Source organism: Denticeps clupeoides, chromosome 3 (assembly GCF_900700375.1).
Source record: "Denticeps clupeoides chromosome 3, fDenClu1.1, whole genome shotgun sequence".
Lineage (NCBI taxonomy): Eukaryota > Metazoa > Chordata > Actinopteri > Clupeiformes > Denticipitidae > Denticeps > Denticeps clupeoides.
The window spans coordinates 4,960,141-4,976,900 of record NC_041709.1 but is presented as its reverse complement, the minus strand read 5'-3'; the positions used below and the strand labels follow the sequence as shown (position 1 = coordinate 4,976,900).

Genomic DNA, 16,760 nt, shown 5'->3' with positions numbered 1-16,760 from the left:
AGAAATAGAAGTCTGGAAAAACATTCCGCACAAGACCAGAAGAAAGGGGAATGGGCAAAAAAATATAAAGACTCAACATCAATGTCAAAAACAGGTCCATCCCTATCATTTCTACACCAAACTGCATGCTGGCACTGTGCTGGAAAACTGGGTATTAGGACATTTTATAAGAAGGTCAGTTCCTTTGGGGTTTAAGTTAAACCAAAGACTTAACCCCCACATGACGCTAAATACCTGCAAATGTTTCCTAATGATGGGCTGAGTGCTGCTGATGTTAATGTGGCAAATAGACCCTAATAGTGCAGGCGAGAGGCCTAGAAATTACGTATTTGTTGAAAACAAGAACCACCAACATGGTATGTAAATATTTCAACAAAAATAATAGCTTATTCAACCAATGACCATGCTGCCCGTAACAGCATATTGTACCCTGTTACCCATATTATATGCCTATAGTAGCAATAATAATGGAAAGTAGATAATGTGCAACACTAAAAACCCATTAGCAAACTGCTGCTTCTCAGAATGCAGGCAAAAATACACAAGGGGGAAATGCTGATTTCTCATAAATAATGTAAACCACATGCTGTGGCGTATTTCTGAGCAACAGAGTGGGGGTTGAAAAGAGTGGCTGGAAGAGCCAGGATCAGCCTAAGAGGGCAGAAGGTGTTGACTAGATGCAAACGAGTCGGCCTTGTGAAGGACGACAGCCGCGCTGATAACCCACTTTCAGCAAGGACGTCTGTATAAGGTGCTTTCACAACAGACCAAAGGGCACCTGAGGGCCCCAAAAATAAACCGCCATGTCCCCTTTGGAATCCAATGTGAAAGGTCTTCATTTGGTTATGTTTTATCACTGCAATGATTAAAAACCTCATTAGGGATTGTGTTTAAGAGGTATCGGAATCCCATGTCCTTTTGCAATGGTGTAGAGCATGTTTATTCTTAAAGCCACATATTTTGTGTCTGATCTGGAGAGAGCAGTGAACTTCATGCCAATTTGGGCTTTCGGTGACACACTAAATCTGTAGATCTCCATGCGCCTGCAGCCATCTCCAAATAAGGCTGCTTTGCTCCACCCATACCCCCACCCCCCACCCCCACCCACAGGACACATCACACGCACACACATCTACGCAACTCAACCAAAAAATGTCCGTACCAGTCCACAAAAACGGGTCCCTATGCTAGTCAACTCAACTCAATTTGGGGTGGGGTAGGGAAGCAAGGACAGACATGAAGTGGGGGTGGAAGAAAGGGACAATCTGAATGGGAAAAGCGAGAACCCTTGCATGCAAAGGAGGTTTGCAGCTAGCAGCCAGCCGCACATTTCTCTGCTGTCTAATAGACTGCATTGGGATTTATGGCGGCGGGACACAAAAGAGCCCAGCAGATCCTCCAGCAGCAGCCTGCCTGCAGCCCGCATGTCGTATGCATTGACAGGTGCTGGTGGCACCTGGAGAAAAGCTTAAGGTTCCCTGACTTCGTGAGGATGGATGAGTGTTCAGGCTGAGCGGCGTAGAGTCAGACCGTCGTCAGAGAGGAGCATCCAGAGGAGCAAGTTGGAGTGTGTGTAGCTGAGGAACGTTGGGCCGGTGGGTGAATGAGCATTCATTAAAAACTCGGTTGGCGTATTTGTGGCTCATTAAGGGTAAACGCTCTCATTAGTACATAACATACCTCTCTGGTGCCCGGTGGACCCCGCCCCATTCCCAGTGCCAAAAAACAAGGGCCTATGGTGTTTGTGTCAGCGCCCCATTGGCTGGCAGGCCGGCCAATCGGAAGGGCCGGGCAGCTGCAGCTGGGCTGCAGTGGGAGCAGGAGGGTCGTGCGCAAAAGGTGTGCGGAGACGTGGGATCTCTAAGGGGGTCTCGAGGTCCCAATTAGGAGGGTTCGTTTTGGACGCAACAGGGATGCTGGGGGGCTAAGAGCTTCCGGGGAAAAAATAACCGATTAAGCCAGCAAGGGGAAAAACAGAGCCGGCATTTCAAATCACTGACGCCCATCAATCTTATCTTGGGGGCGCAGGAACGGGATTATGAATGAAAGATTTCAGCGTCAAATGACTCTTAACTTTCACACGCCACCGCCACCTTGTGTCCGTCTTTTTAAACACAGCATGCGTCCGATGGTCTAAGGAGGAGAGAACCTTTCAAACATAGAACATACCTGCCCTCAAAAAAGATCTTTCATTCATCTTGTCTCATTCTTACTTGTATGGTTTTTTTAACTTGGATGCATGGAATGCCTAGCTATGTATTATTTCCATACAGCCTACAGCAAAGGGTTTAGCATTATCTTTAAACCCTTTTTCCAGCACAGCTATGGCTGCGTGCAGCCTTTAAGCCTGCTGCTAGTGAAGTGCCAAATGGCATGTAGTAGTGCTTTGTGGTCGGCCTCCGGTTTAAGAGTTTCTCAGAACATTTTAACTGCCTGTAGAGCAGTGTGTGTGTTTTAAAAAAAAAGTGGCCCTGTGCTGCTTATTTTAACACGAGACAATTCTAATTACAGCGCGCGAATAAACCAGACTAACCTGCCATGGACCCGGGACGTTTTTACAACGTTCCATATGACAAAGTGCCCCTTCACAAAGGCCCCCATGGGTGCGCAGGGGCCCCTTGCACATAAGCGCACAGGCACATTCAGCACTAGAATCTGGAATTGGAAGAGGTCAGGGGCGAGAAAAAAACGGACTAAACGAACACCAGTCAAACCTATCCAGTCATTTGTGCGGTGCTGAGAATGACAGGGAGAAAAAGGGGACGTCGTCTTATCATGCCTGCTTTCGGCAGAGCCCCAGAGTGGATGGAGAGAGCAGATACGTACCATACTGACACTCCAGCATACTGTACTAACACTGGCCCATAGAGGCCTTTCTGATGCAGATTATAAAACATCAAGTTGTCAGAGTGTAAAATACTGCATGTGGCTGGATGCTCTTCGTGTTGGCAGCCTGCAAGTCGTGATTTAGATGCTGCGATATGAAACGCAACTACTGTTTTCATTGCTTTAAGGCCTACTGGAGCGTATCAATCCTTCTGTTCTCAAATATGCAGATAGCCCTCGTTTTCAAGACCATTTGAATCCATTAACAGCATCGTATTAAGAAGTCCCCACAAGCAATGACCTCCATAAGCGGTTTCACACGGCTCTCCTGCACACTAGGCTGGGATCCCATGACGTGGCAAGGCCGGGCTCTTGTGGCTGCCGTCTCTGGGGAGCCTATCTCAAGTAGATGCTGTGTCAGCCCTGGGAAAGTTGATAAGGATGCCTCTTCTGAGCAGAGCTTTCTGGCCCGCAGCACTGGGAGAGGAGCTGACTGATAGGAGAAGCCGGAGAGGGTCCAGGGACTACAGTGTCTCTCTCTCTCTTGGGGGGATTAGTTCCTATCAGGCAGGAGGGCTGACAGGACCACATCCTCCCGTGGTTCTCTTGTCAGAGGCATTTCTGGTGTGGCAGTGGCAGGACATTGTAATATAGCTCTAATCCACAGAAAAAGCATTAACATTATTATGGTATTTAATGTTAATTTTATGACATTTATATTAAGTAATTAATAAAAATAATACTTATTAAAGTAAAGCAAAATAAAGCAGTGCCAGATCCCCGATGGCAGGAGCTGCTGTCAGTGCACTATTAGCAGTGTTTAAATGTACTTTACATAAAGATCTATGTACAAATAACTATTGAAAATAATTTTCCCATTAAATTTGTATGCTATTTGAATAATTTAATATAATTTTTAAACATTTATAATGTATACATGTATATATCTACTGCCAAGAATAAATTAATAAAATCAGTTGTTAATTTAGAGATTAATACTGTTTTGAAAACATTTAATTGATAAATACTATACCTGATTTCTCAATAGAAATAAACAAATCATTTGAATAATGTATTGATTATTCTAAAATTGAATGCAAGTTAGAAATTAATATAACTGTATTGATATAAAGAGATTATGAAAGATTTGAATTTGAATGCTAATGTAGTAATACGCTACGTAATCTGAATAGCTGGGTAAATTACGGTGGTCTGTAATGCTATGGGTGCAGCAGCGCTAATTCAAATGATAAACTATCCATCTTTTTAGGTTTAGATTAGATTCACAAGTGGAAACGGGCATCACAAATCTTCATTGTGGTCGATCGGGTCTGGTCGTAGATAACCCAGCGATAACGTGCACATATCATCAAACACCCGCTAGGATCTAACTGCATCCAGATGGAGCCACAGCCTCCTTCCATATGTCCCTTCACCTAGACACTTTACTGCAGACGATCACAGCTTATTTATCAAGCCCCATGACTGACACAGCCTCCAATCCTTTAGCATTCAGGATTTGTCGTCCATTTCAGATGTAGCATAACCGTGTGAAGGTGAAAAATCAGTTCTCATTTATGAGAGAAAATGCCCTTTATGCCATATTCTCTATAGTACAAATAATCAAGAAACACATATTCTAAATTCTTAAGATGACTTGGAGCACAATGGCATGTCAAAATGTTAGCACCACAGTGCCATCTTGTGGATGAAATTCACCGCTCATCTCAGGTTGTACTGGGCCTCCTCACACAACAATTCTGCTCAATAAGAACACAGAAACAGTTGTGAGTTCTGTAAAAGAGTATCTGTAATTAAGATACAGATGCAGAACTACATATATACAATGTATATATGGCGAGGTGCTAGTCTTAAGCTCCAGGCCGGAACGGTTTCACGTGTTTAAATCAAAATGTCCAAATACAACAAACTTCTTCCTCAGTTGGCTGTGATTTCAAAGTTATGAAGCTGAGTCTGGCACGTCATCATCACAGTCTCTTCCTCAGCTTGCCCTTCTTGTGGGCTCCACGGCCGAAGCCGGACTTCATGATGTCACTGAGGCGCTGGCGATTCTTGGCACGCACTTTCTTCATGCCGCCGCTCTGCAGGAACTGCTGCTTAGCACGCTTCTTACGCTGCTTGAGGATCTGTTCGCGGTTCTTGAGTTCTGAGCGAACGCGTGAGCCGCTCTTCTGCTGGGGACCCTGTGGCTGCTGAGCCCCCCTCCTGCCTCTCAGTCCTGGCCGAACGAGAGAGAAATGTCAAAAGAATAGAATGTTGCTGGACATCAGTGTTAAGTAAGAGCACTGATCACCAGTTTTCAAAAAAAAAACATCAAATTAGGCATTTTAAAAACATATAGAGAAACAGTAAAATTATATGTAAATCTAAACCAAAACTGAAAAATTATTTAAGAAATTGTTAACCGCAGAGGGCTCAAAGCTTGATTTTGCCTGCCAGCATAAAATGACCCCTTGAAGAGGGCAGTGGTGGCCTAGCGGTTAAGGAAGCGGCCCCGTAATCAGAAGGTTGCCGGTTCGAATCCCGATCAGCCAAGGTGCCACTGAGGTGCCACTGAGAAAAGCACCATCCCCACACACTGCTCCCCGGGCGCTGGTCATGGCTGCCCACTGCTCACTCAGGGTGATTGGTTAAATGCAGAGGACAAATTTCACTGTGTGCACCGTGTGCTGTGCTGCAGTGTATCACGTGACAATCACTTCACTTTCTGATCTGGTCTAAATTCACAACTTGATGAGCACATACCTCCTCCTCCTCCTCCTCCTCCCCCCATCCTTCCCCTGGGTCCTCCTGTCTCCCCGTCCGAGTCAGAGACAACATCATCCACTTTGTTCTTTTTCTTCCACTCCTCATAACTGATATACGGTCAAGGGAAATAGTACCTTCTGACACGGAACTACAATCACTCAGACAACTACAACATCAATACAGCAAACATTGAAAAATGAGGATACAAGTTCTTTTTCTTCTTCTTGGCACTGACCACCTGCCCACTCTCGGTTTTGACCTTCTTTTTGTCTTCTTTGCCAGTGTCACGCACAAACCGCTTCCTCTTTCGGTCCCTAAGGAGTGAAATTTGAGCGGGCACGATTGGTACAGAATTTCCAGGTCTACTTGTGTGAGGTAATAGGAGAACATTTCACCATTTCATCATGCTCTTGTGCTGGTTGAGTGTTTCACCCTCGTCTCCCATCAGGTCCAGCACAGCAGAGGAGGCCTGCTGTTCAAACACGCTGCCCTGTCCCACAATGCTCAGCCTGGAGAGAAAGACATACAGCTAAATAAGAAAATTTGCTAACTATTGCTATTAACGCGGGCCGTTTATACGATCTCAATCGATGATCACAGTAAAATTCATTTAGATAAAAATGGCAGAAATGAGCTGCTTTTGTGCGTCGGGACTTCTCTCCCTGAGAATGGGTGCTGGATTCTGGGAACCCCTCATGCAAAGGTTAATAAGATCTGAGATGTAATCTCAGCCTATATGAAAATTCATATATACTGATGGATCATTGAGATACTACACAGTCCTACTATACTGCATTCTCGTGAAGTTGTTACCCCCTCTCCGAGTTGAAATCCTTGGGTCTGTAGGGGATGTAAAACTCCTCGTCTCTGCCCTGCTGCCTGTTCTTCTTGCTCTTCGGCTTCTCTGCTTCTTCTTCCTCTACTTGCTGCTTCTTTCTCTTTCCGCCCACAACTTCAGAGAACACGCCCTGGCAAACGGCAAGACAAATGTCACTTTCACATTCAGACATGTTTCCACATCAAGGTTTCCTTAATGAAAAGCTGATGTCACTTACATGGATATCCTCCTCTGCCTCACTGTGGTCCTCCATGGGTTCCAAGGTATGAATGACGGAAGGTTTGCGTTGCTGACCCTCAGCAAGAAGTTCCTCGCGGGCTTTCGAGTACTTGTGCACCAAACAAGAGTCCCGGTTGCGCTTTTTTCTCATTATTTCACTTGCACTTGTCTTGTTGTTGGAATTGACCTCAAAAATTGTCTGGGATGGGAAAGTCACAAAGGAAGAGTCAGGAACTTTAACTTCTACCACCAGAATTTTAAACAGAAATGAAGCTTGAACGTACAACTTTTGATTTATATCCCTTAATGCTGTCAACCATCTGCAGTCTTTCCAGCTCCTTTTTTTCAAGACCCGACCCTACAAGCACAAATAAAACGTGTACATTTTTGTATAAAAAAAAATGAATAAATAAAGCTTGTTGAGAGGTGACTACCGACTCAGTATTGGGTGGACAGCCATGCTAGAGAGGTCGGTGCTCTTCACTCGTTTGATGGACTCTGGAGACGGGTTGGGTCGGGATTTGAGGTACTGCTTGTAGGCATTTTCTGAGACTCGCTTCAAGTTCTGCAGATCCAACGACCTTTCATGAGCTGCAAAAAGCAGCGAGTCCTCATCATCCAGGATGGTCTGGGGCACGCGGCCAAAAATGCCATCTGCATCTGGACGCAACAAATAGATTTCAGAGGATTGTATTTATTTTTTAGTTCCAAGCGGACATGAGGTGTGCCAGAGGAGCATTACCTTTTGAATGATCAAGTGTGGCAAACTGAACAGGTCTCCCGAGGAACAGATGAAGATCGTAGACACAAGGCACTTCATCTGGGCAGACTAGACTGAAGGCAGTGCCGCTTCTGCCTGCACGGGCAACTCGACCTATACAAAGCAGCAGAGAAGATGATGCCTGTGAAAACACTGTGTTCATCGTGTATTATCTCACAGTTGAGGCTTGTGTCCTCAGCCACGCACCGACTCTGTGCAGAAACAGCTTGCCCTTGGCAGGGAAGTTGTAGTTAATCACGTTGTCCAGCAAAGGGATGTCAATACCGCGAGCTGCCACATCGGTCACCAGAAGAACCATGGCCTTGCGATGGACAAAGCGTCCGATGTTGATCTTCCTGGCAGTCTGGTCCAGTGCACTGTAGATGTAGGCACACTCCACACCCTCTGAAGTCAAGAGCTAATTGAGAAGTAGAGAAACACGCCCATTATTACAAGCACTTCCCAGTAGAAGTCAGATACCAAAAAGGAGTGTTCCTTGATTACAGAAAAAAAAAAAGTTTGGAAGTCACCTCTTTGAGGTACTCCACGTGATGTTTGGTGGCTACAAAGACAACTGTCTGTTCCTGGGGCTTCATGACATTTCTGAGCAGGTGCAGGAGTAAAGCTGGTTTGTCATCCAGACGCATGTGGAAGAAAGAAAGCTTGGAGAGGAGAACAAATGAGATCAGCACAAAAATCAAACCAGACAGACTTCATCCATTAGTTGTGTAATAATTGATTGGGCTAAACCTTTAGCTGGTCACTCAATTTGGTGTCCACATCGAGCCTGACAAGAACTGGATCAGTCAACCCTGTAGAAAGAAAGCTAATTTTTTACAATTTACAATGGCTGGGTTATCAGTCATTATGGTTATGACCGTAAAAGGCAAGTGAAAACCCACCTGCTCTGGCAAACTCTACCAGCAGTTTTGGCAGCGTGGCGGAGAAGAGGAGAGTTTGCCGAGTGTCTGGGAGCCGGCGGATAATCTCCTGGAGCTGCTCTGCAAAGCCCAACTCAAACAGCCTTGCAGAGTGAAAAGAATTTGAATTAAATGTATGTCCAGAAATGCTGAATGTTTACAAATGCAGACCTGGAAGACTATTTGTAAAGATATTGATACTGTTATTATGAGATCAGCAGACCCCTTGTGAGACCATATGTGTGTACAGTTGGCCCTAGGTTACTCCTAATGCAAGACAATATTAGACCTCATGTGGCACATCTGGGACATCATGTCGATTTGGGACATCATGTCGATTTCCCCACGATTTGGGGAAAAAAAGCGATATATAAGTAAGCGACATATTGCGATATGTGATTGCGATATGATAAAGGACACTTGCTTGTATATCAATGAAAAGTCGCATACTAATAGTGAAATGTTTATTTTCAAAGTGAAACATACAAACTACTTATAACAACCTGAAATGCCCAGTGCTTTCAAAATACAATATTCTACAAAAATTAAATAAATAAATAAACCACGTATTCATTACTGTTTTACATTACTGTCGCACGACAAACCTTGGTAAGGCTAAACAACTGTTTTGATTATATTTGGCCATTATAAAATCCCATATTATAGTTCTTACGTTTAACCAAAATGTTGTTTGGAGGCTGACTAACACAGGAATGCATAGCTTTGCTAGCTTAGCCTAGCTTAGCTAAGGTCAAGACTTATAAAACAGGATTTTATAATGGCCAAATATATTCAAAACAATTGTCCCGCTTTACCTATGAAATGTAATCCCCGCATTCAGCGGTTTGTACAGCCCCAAGCAGCACAAGAGTGAGGCATTTTTATGCACTTCTCTCCGTAGACATGTATATGCTTCACGCCACAGCAGAGCCTCTCGCAATATGGCGGCGACATTGACGTACGATGCAGCGCGTCATGCGACGTCTACCCATATGGCTCCGAATCGAAAGTCATGTGACCAAATAAGTCACATCCGACTGAAGTGAGACTTCAGTCAGCTCACAAACTTTTGAGAGAATGAGAGAATGGATCGGATATGTTGCTGATCCAATCCATGTACTAATCATTTAAATTGCAGCTTTTTGCGTTCATGTAATCGCACAGACTGACGTCGCGATTACGATTAGATTAATCGTGCAGCACTACTTAAAAGCAGTAGTTTCAGGGACAGTCCCCCTGGAGACACTCAGGTTTAAGCATCTTGCTCAGGGACACAATGGTAGTAAGTGGGATTTGAACCTGTGACTTTGTGGCCTTATGGCAAGTGTTTTACCCACTAGGCGACTACCACCACCAATAAAATAACAGTTTGACTCCTGTTATATCCATTTAGGATGACAGCACTGAACTCACCTGTCTGCCTCATCAAACACCACATACTCCACACTCTGCAGCTTCAGGTTCATTTGCATGATAACGTGCATGAGACGACCTGGGGTGCCAATAATACTAAAAAGGAAAGGCGCAGAACTTTAGCAAACGCAGAATAGTTTTCCGACTTCTGGCTGTCAGAAACCGGCTGAGAAGTGATACATACATGTCTGGATTCTCATGTAAGGCAGCAAACTGATCATTCATGCTGTGGGGGAAGGGAAAAAAAAAAGCTAGAAACCAGACACAAGACACTTCAGAACACCTGCAAAAATAACTTTGTCAAGTACTGTACCTGTCCCCACCAAGAATAAGAGCAGTCTTAAGGCCAGTAAATTTTCCAAGCTGAGGAAAAACATTTACATATAATGAAACAAATTAAAATAAATACTTCCCAGAAACAAGTTGTATCATCCAAAAGGGCAGGCTGTTTCGTTTTACCTCTTTAGTGAATTTCATTGTCTGTAGGGCCAACTCTCGAGTGGGTGTGAGGACGAGCGCCCTGGCGCCACTCTGTGCCTGGGGACCCTTCAGCCGTTCAAACATAGGAACCAAAAAAGCAGCAGTCTTCCCACTACCAGTCCTCGCCATAGCAACCACATCCTTGCCATCCAGAATAACTGGAATTGTCTGTCAAGAATAACGCAACCTTTGCCTCAATAACAGGACGTTACAGAGTAATAATAGTAATAGAAATAAATCATGACAAACCTTTCTCTGAATTGGTGTTGGGACTTTGTAGCCCTTCTTCATTACACCTTTGTAGACAGGGTAACTAAGGCCTACAAAAAAAAAAAAAGGGTACATCATGTTTATATCGGTCCCGTGATAGTAAAATAAGTGAAACTGACATAATGGTCAAACGATTTCCTTACCCATTGACTGAAAGCCGCCTGACTTCTTTTTCTTCTTGTTCTGTGCCCGGACCAGCTCCCTCGTGTCCGGCTCCACATCAGAGAGACACTCGGAGGAGGCAGGGAACCTTGGCAGCTTCCTCCCGCACTGAGGGAATGTTAATAACAGTGTCTTCACTATCCAGAACGACTCTTAATGAGTTTAAAAAGCACAAATTAATTACAGTTAAAAAAAAAGTGGACAACATTAGTGCGCTAAGGATCCCACGTCCACAGTCTTGTAGTTTGGGCAAATGTTCATTTACATTTACAGCATTTATCAGACGCCCTTATCCAGAGCGACTTACAATAAGTAGTTACAGGGACAGTCCCCCCTGGAGACACTCAGGGTTAAGTGTCTTGCTCAGGGACACAATGGTAGTAAGTGGGATTTGAACCTGGGGCTTCTGGTTCATAAGCTAATGTGTTACCCATTAGGCTACTACCACCCCACAAATGTAGTACACTACTGTGCATGAACAGACACTCTTAATTATTAACAACACCAATAATAATAACAAAACTCATGTTCGGAATCTCACAATTTCATCGTTCTTTATGTCAGCTGCAAGTTCAAACTCTCCGCCGTCCGAGTCCGCATCAGCCTCCCTGCTGATCTGTCCGTGTCTCTTCTTTTTGGTAAAACGCTTCTTCCGTTGTGCCATTCTTCAATTAAAAAAATATGCTTCCGTCGTGTACGCCGTACTTTATAAATCCCGCTTTAATTTGTTGAGTAGAGCAGGAAAAAAACCTTTTAGACTGACATTCATCTCACGCCACTTCACCACGCCGCCATGTTGAAACACGTGTAGCTCTCCGCGCGGAATAGTGACGTGTGGCGACGAATGTGACGTCACGATCCAAGTAGCGAATTCTTTCAACTAGCGCGTCGACGTCTTTGTGAAATCTTTCAATTAAACTCGTTATTTACTAAAAATGTACTATCTACAGACAATATTTAGGATTGAATTGTTGAATAGTCCAAATAGTCTCCAACATTTTAAAAGAGGTATCTCATCAGCGTAAAGCAGAATACAAAGTGCCTCTTTTGCACGTCAGTCCGTCTGTGGATTAAGGAGACTGCCTCTGTGTACATATGCTTCAGTTTTTCTGTAGCTTTACACTAAACCCCGAGTGCGCCATGCCAGTTTCCGATTTATTGGATCATTCTAAATCTGACTGACTGAAAATATCTAAGAGCAAAAGTCTCCCGTTCTAGGTCATGATGAAAGTGCACAAAAAAGTAATCACACCCTGGATTTCCAGAGGGATAACAAGCAAACCAGCTCAGTATGACTTGTGCACCGCCAGCGACGCAGTTCATTCAGGGCTGAGCTCCTTTGAAATTCTTTCGAGGCATTAAGTGATTAATCCTCTGTCTGCGTCGCGTCTGATGTACAGTCACGGCCCAAATTGTCGGCACTGAAACTTGATTGATTGATTGACATGTTTATTCCCTTTGTGTGTGTTGGAACAAAACAAAAAAGCAAATTTGACATAATGTCTCACAAAACTCCAAAAATGGGCTGGACCCTTAACTTAATATTTAGTTGCACACCCTTTGGAAAAAAAAATACTGAAATCAGTTGCTTCCTATAACCATCAACAAGCATCTTACACCTCTCACCTGAAATTTTGGACCACTCTTGCTTTGCAAACTGCTCCAGGTCTCTCATATTGGAAGGGCGCCTTTTCCCAACAGCAATTTTAAGATCTCTCCACATGTGTTCAATGGGATTTCGATCTGGGCTCATTGATGGCCACGTCAGAAGCCTCCAGCGCTTTGTTGCCATCCATTTCTGGGTGCTTTTTGAAGCATGTCCGGGGTCATTGTCCTGCTGGAAGGCCCAAGATCTCAAACGCAAACCCAGCTTTCTGACACTGGGCCCTACATTGCGACCCAAAGTCCTTTGCTAATCCTCAGATTTCATGACACAGTCAAGGCACCCAGTGCTAGATGCAGCAAAACAACCCCAAAATATCATTGAACCTCCACCATGTTTGACTGCAGGTACTGTGCTCTTTTCTCTGTAGGCCTCATTCCATTTTCATTAAACTCTAGACTGATGTGTTTTATAAAAAAAAGCTCTACCTTGGTCTCATCTGTCCACAAAACATTTTCCCAGAAGGATTTTGGCTTACTCAAGTACATTTTGACTAACTGTAGTCTAGCTTTTTTCATGTCCCCAGCAGTGGGGTCCTCCTGGGTCTCCTGCCATAGCGTCGACGGGATAGTTCGTGCTGACAACGATGCTCCCTGGGCCTGCAGGACAGCTTGAATTTCTTTGGAACTTGTTTGGGGCTGCTTATCTACCATCCGGACTATCCTGCGTTGCAACCTTTCATCAATTTTGATATGTTGATATTTCTCCACAGTTTCGTTTCGCTGGTCCTCGCACAGTTCTCATTTCCTCTTTCTGTAGTCCATGCTTAGTGTGACACACACAGACACACAATGCAAAGACTAAGTGAACGTCTATCCTTTTTTTTTATCTGCTTTCAGGTGAGATTTTTATATTGTCCACACCTGTTACTTGCCCCAGGCGACTTTAAAGGAGCATCACATGCTTGAAACAATCTTTTTTATCCACAATTTTGTGTGACATTATGTCAAATTAGCTTTTTTTCCTCCTGTTTTTGATTTGTTCCAATACACACAAAGGGAATAGTTAATACAATACTTTTCTATGAGAAATACTTGATTTTCTGGGAAACTTTCAACAATTTTGTGAAATTGTGAAAGTGAAGTGATTGTCACTTGTGATACACAAGCAGCACAGCACACGGTGCACACAGTGAAATTTGTCCTCTGTATTTAACCCATCACCCTTAGTGAGCAGTGGGCAGCCATGACAGGTGCCCGGGGAGCAGTGTGTGGGGACGGTGCTTTGCTCAGTGGCACCTCAGTGGCACCTTGGCAGATTGGGATTCGATCCGGCAACCTTCTGATTATGGGGCCGCTTCCTTAACCGCTAGACTATCACTGCCCCACTGCACAATTCTTTTTCATATGTATTATGAAAATACACTGCCTCACAGTGGTGGGGCAGCGGTGGCCATGACTATGTGATTGCAGGGCAATCCTTTCCTTTAAAAATCATGCAAAATAGAAGCAGCATTTTTGCTTCTGTAACACAAAATTATAATACTTATGAAAAAGAATTGTGCCCCACAGCACAATTGCACAATCCCAAGTTTTAACTCTTCCTTTTGCTTTGTTCCCTTTGGGTTCCTGTTTTTGTGGCTAAACTCCACTTGTTAATTCCTTGAGTAATTATATAAGTCTTAGACCTGAATGCATTTAGGTTTTACTAGCTGTGCAACTTGCTCTTTGGTTTGGTTGCAGGAGGGCGAGATTGCGGCGTTCTCCAGACGTGCATGGCAACCAGCAGCTGCTCCGGCGCAGATGTGCAGGACATCAAAGCCACCATCAGCTCATTAAGGCAATCCCTGAGTGTTTTTTTTTTTTTACTTTGTCACACCGAGTGTTGACTTCTTACACTAGTGCATCTGTACAAATGAGACAGGAGGTTTCAATGTTCCCTGTGTGTACTGACCAGTAACCAGCTGTGATTCATGAGTCAAATTAATTTCTTAAAGCAACTGGTTCCTTAGCCTTCTAGATTTTTCTTGAATAATCTATTATAAGAATTTACTTCAGTCGCCATGGCAAAATGATTTCTTCTGGGATGTTGCCCTAATTAATAAGCAGTTGGCACAGTAGAGGCATGAGGGGAACCGTGCCAAAGTTCTTCTTTTGCTTTTTTAGTGTTGCAGCTAGATATGTAGTTTAGTGTAACATACTCATTTTTTAAACTGAATTCAGTTATCAAGGCATTATTTACTGTAAATAATTTATAAAATACATCACCACTGGGTTGCGGCTTGGGTGCACCTGGAGACGCACTTGGCAATAATCTGATTGGCATCAGGGCTCCAGCCATGGAACAGGTGTGAGTAAGTAGGGACATGGTTATAAGGAACTTATGTGGACCCTGCAACGTATGAGTTTAGACGTGATACACAGCACCCGGTGAAATGTGTCCTCTGCATTTAACCCATCACCCTTGGTGAGCAGTGGGCCATGACAGGCGCCCGGGGAGCAGTGTGTGGGGATAGTGCTTTGCTCACTGGCACGGGGTTAGAACCGGCAAACTTCTGATTACGGGGCCACTTCCTTAACCGCTAGGCCACCATTGCCCTTCTGGCAAGCGCCACATGCCTGCAGGTTTGTTTCTCTTCTCCTCTTTTGTTTCAGCTGTTTTTGGCCCTCGCTCCGTTTTCCTTTGTTTGTGTTATTATTAATAAAATCCCATTTCCCAATATGTCCCGCCTCACGGACATGACACACGGTGGGGACACACGCAGGGCACAGTTACCATAGTAAATAAATCTTACCTTTAATGACACTTTACTTGTACAATCCAACTGAAACAAAGTCTTTTGGGGGAAAATACAAAAAAATTACAATAACCTGGTTGCATAATAAGCACCTTAAAGCATCATTGAGTTCACATCCAATTAGCCACAAAATAATGTTTAGCTGTCCTAGTAGGATTTTACTGTGGGTGCAACGGTACGCCATAAAATACTGAACCATGTGGTCCACGCTGCAGATCACATCTGTTACAAACCACAGCAAAAAGACAACTGTTTATCTGTCTATGGAAAATGCTGAACAACCACAAGAAGATAACCTGTGCATTGTTCTCTGTATGCACAAGACCAAAATACAAACCAACATACTTATACACAACTTGCACAACTCAGTTGCCTGCTACAGCAAAATCCACACACATACAGTCAGAGCCAGAATTTGATCTCGCCACTTTTTATTTGTTAGGCAGCAACGTTGTTCTCAATATTTTCCATATAATTTTATTAAGCAATAGAAAACAAACAGCAGTGGTTTTAGTTTTGAACTTATAAGTTTAAATATGATTATTTGGAACTGAATTTCACAAGCTGGACATACAAGCGGAACTGTATAATTTATATTGTACTAAGTTCTGCTTAATTTGAAGTGACCAAATTAGCAGTGCTGTTTGTGGTGTTCAATCGCAGCTCATTGGCAAGGACACTGCAGGGAGGCAGTGGGGTGATTTCCCTGCCTCCAAGGATGAGCTTTTGTTCTTAGCACGATTTAGTGGCTAAAGCCTATAGGATTAGCACGTGTGTCTGAGAAAGTGTTCGTCATTGTTGGGTGGGGTATGTATGTGTCGCCCCAAGTATTCTTTAACACAGGCACAGTCCAGGAAGCATCTTTATCTCACGTACGTAATTGGTTTAAGTGAAACAAAGTGATTAGTTCTGACACGACAGTCACGTTTCTCGACTCCTGATCTGGCCTGTCTAAGGGAGGTTCTCTGTGGCCTTATGTTGTCTGGTTATACATTGCGCTGTTTCACCAGATTAAAGGGTTTCTACCCCATTTGGCCGGTCAATTCTCATTACATCCATGTATCAGATAAATCATGCAGACATTAGACAAGCTTTTTGCAGCGAAGCCCTAAGGGAGCCAGCTTGCCTAATGGGGCATATGAATGTCTGAGATGTATGGTACATCTCAAAGAGGATGAAAAATGTAGCGTAGTACTGAATCGTACATGCATGGTGAGTGGTTTCAGCATTGCAGACAAGAAATGAAAGCATGTCCTCCGAGATACACACTGTTCCACATAGGAGCCAATCAGTAAGCGATGTCCTTAATGGAAATCATTAGGTGGGCAGATATCAAAATGTTCTCCGCTGGACATTTTTAATGAACAGCGTATGTGCTCAGCCTTGCACAAATGCTAAATTTAGTAAAGGGTTCAAATTAAAAGATCTACCCATAACGATGGAGCTAAGATTCAAATGCGAACGTCCATTAAGGATTTCTTCACTCATATCTGTGTCAGTTTAATTATTAATCTGTCGCTCTTAAAACCCAGGCCTTATTCTTGGCTAAACTTTAAATAGTCCCTCCAATTAACATCAAGAGCCCGCTATTTCGGCAAAGCGGACACACTTGTTTACTGGGTAGGGTTTGTTCTGTCTGTGATAATTGCAAGGCCGCAAGGGCAAAAAGTGATTGCAGAACATTTTCATAAACTGGGGCCTCA

The 16,760-nt window shown here is 43.7% G+C and overlaps 1 protein-coding gene across 1 annotated transcript; it reads right to left on the bottom strand.

Annotated features, from left to right (window-relative positions):
• Positions 1–4,614: 4,614 nt before the first annotated feature.
• On the bottom strand, positions 4,615–11,469 carry ddx54 (DEAD (Asp-Glu-Ala-Asp) box polypeptide 54). The gene is made up of 20 exons (XM_028973550.1): positions 11,199–11,469; positions 10,639–10,765; positions 10,475–10,545; positions 10,205–10,393; positions 10,059–10,108; positions 9,930–9,971; positions 9,746–9,841; positions 8,315–8,436; positions 8,163–8,224; positions 7,943–8,074; positions 7,620–7,830; positions 7,395–7,526; positions 7,091–7,312; positions 6,937–7,010; positions 6,651–6,851; positions 6,409–6,563; positions 5,991–6,104; positions 5,802–5,909; positions 5,593–5,702; positions 4,615–5,065 (listed from the first exon to the last, which is right to left on the bottom strand). The coding sequence occupies exons 1-20, from the start codon at positions 11,319–11,321 to the stop codon at positions 4,815–4,817; spliced, it is 2,592 nt and encodes an 863-aa protein (XP_028829383.1). The 5' UTR covers positions 11,322–11,469; the 3' UTR covers positions 4,615–4,814.
• Positions 11,470–16,760: the final 5,291 nt, after the last annotated feature.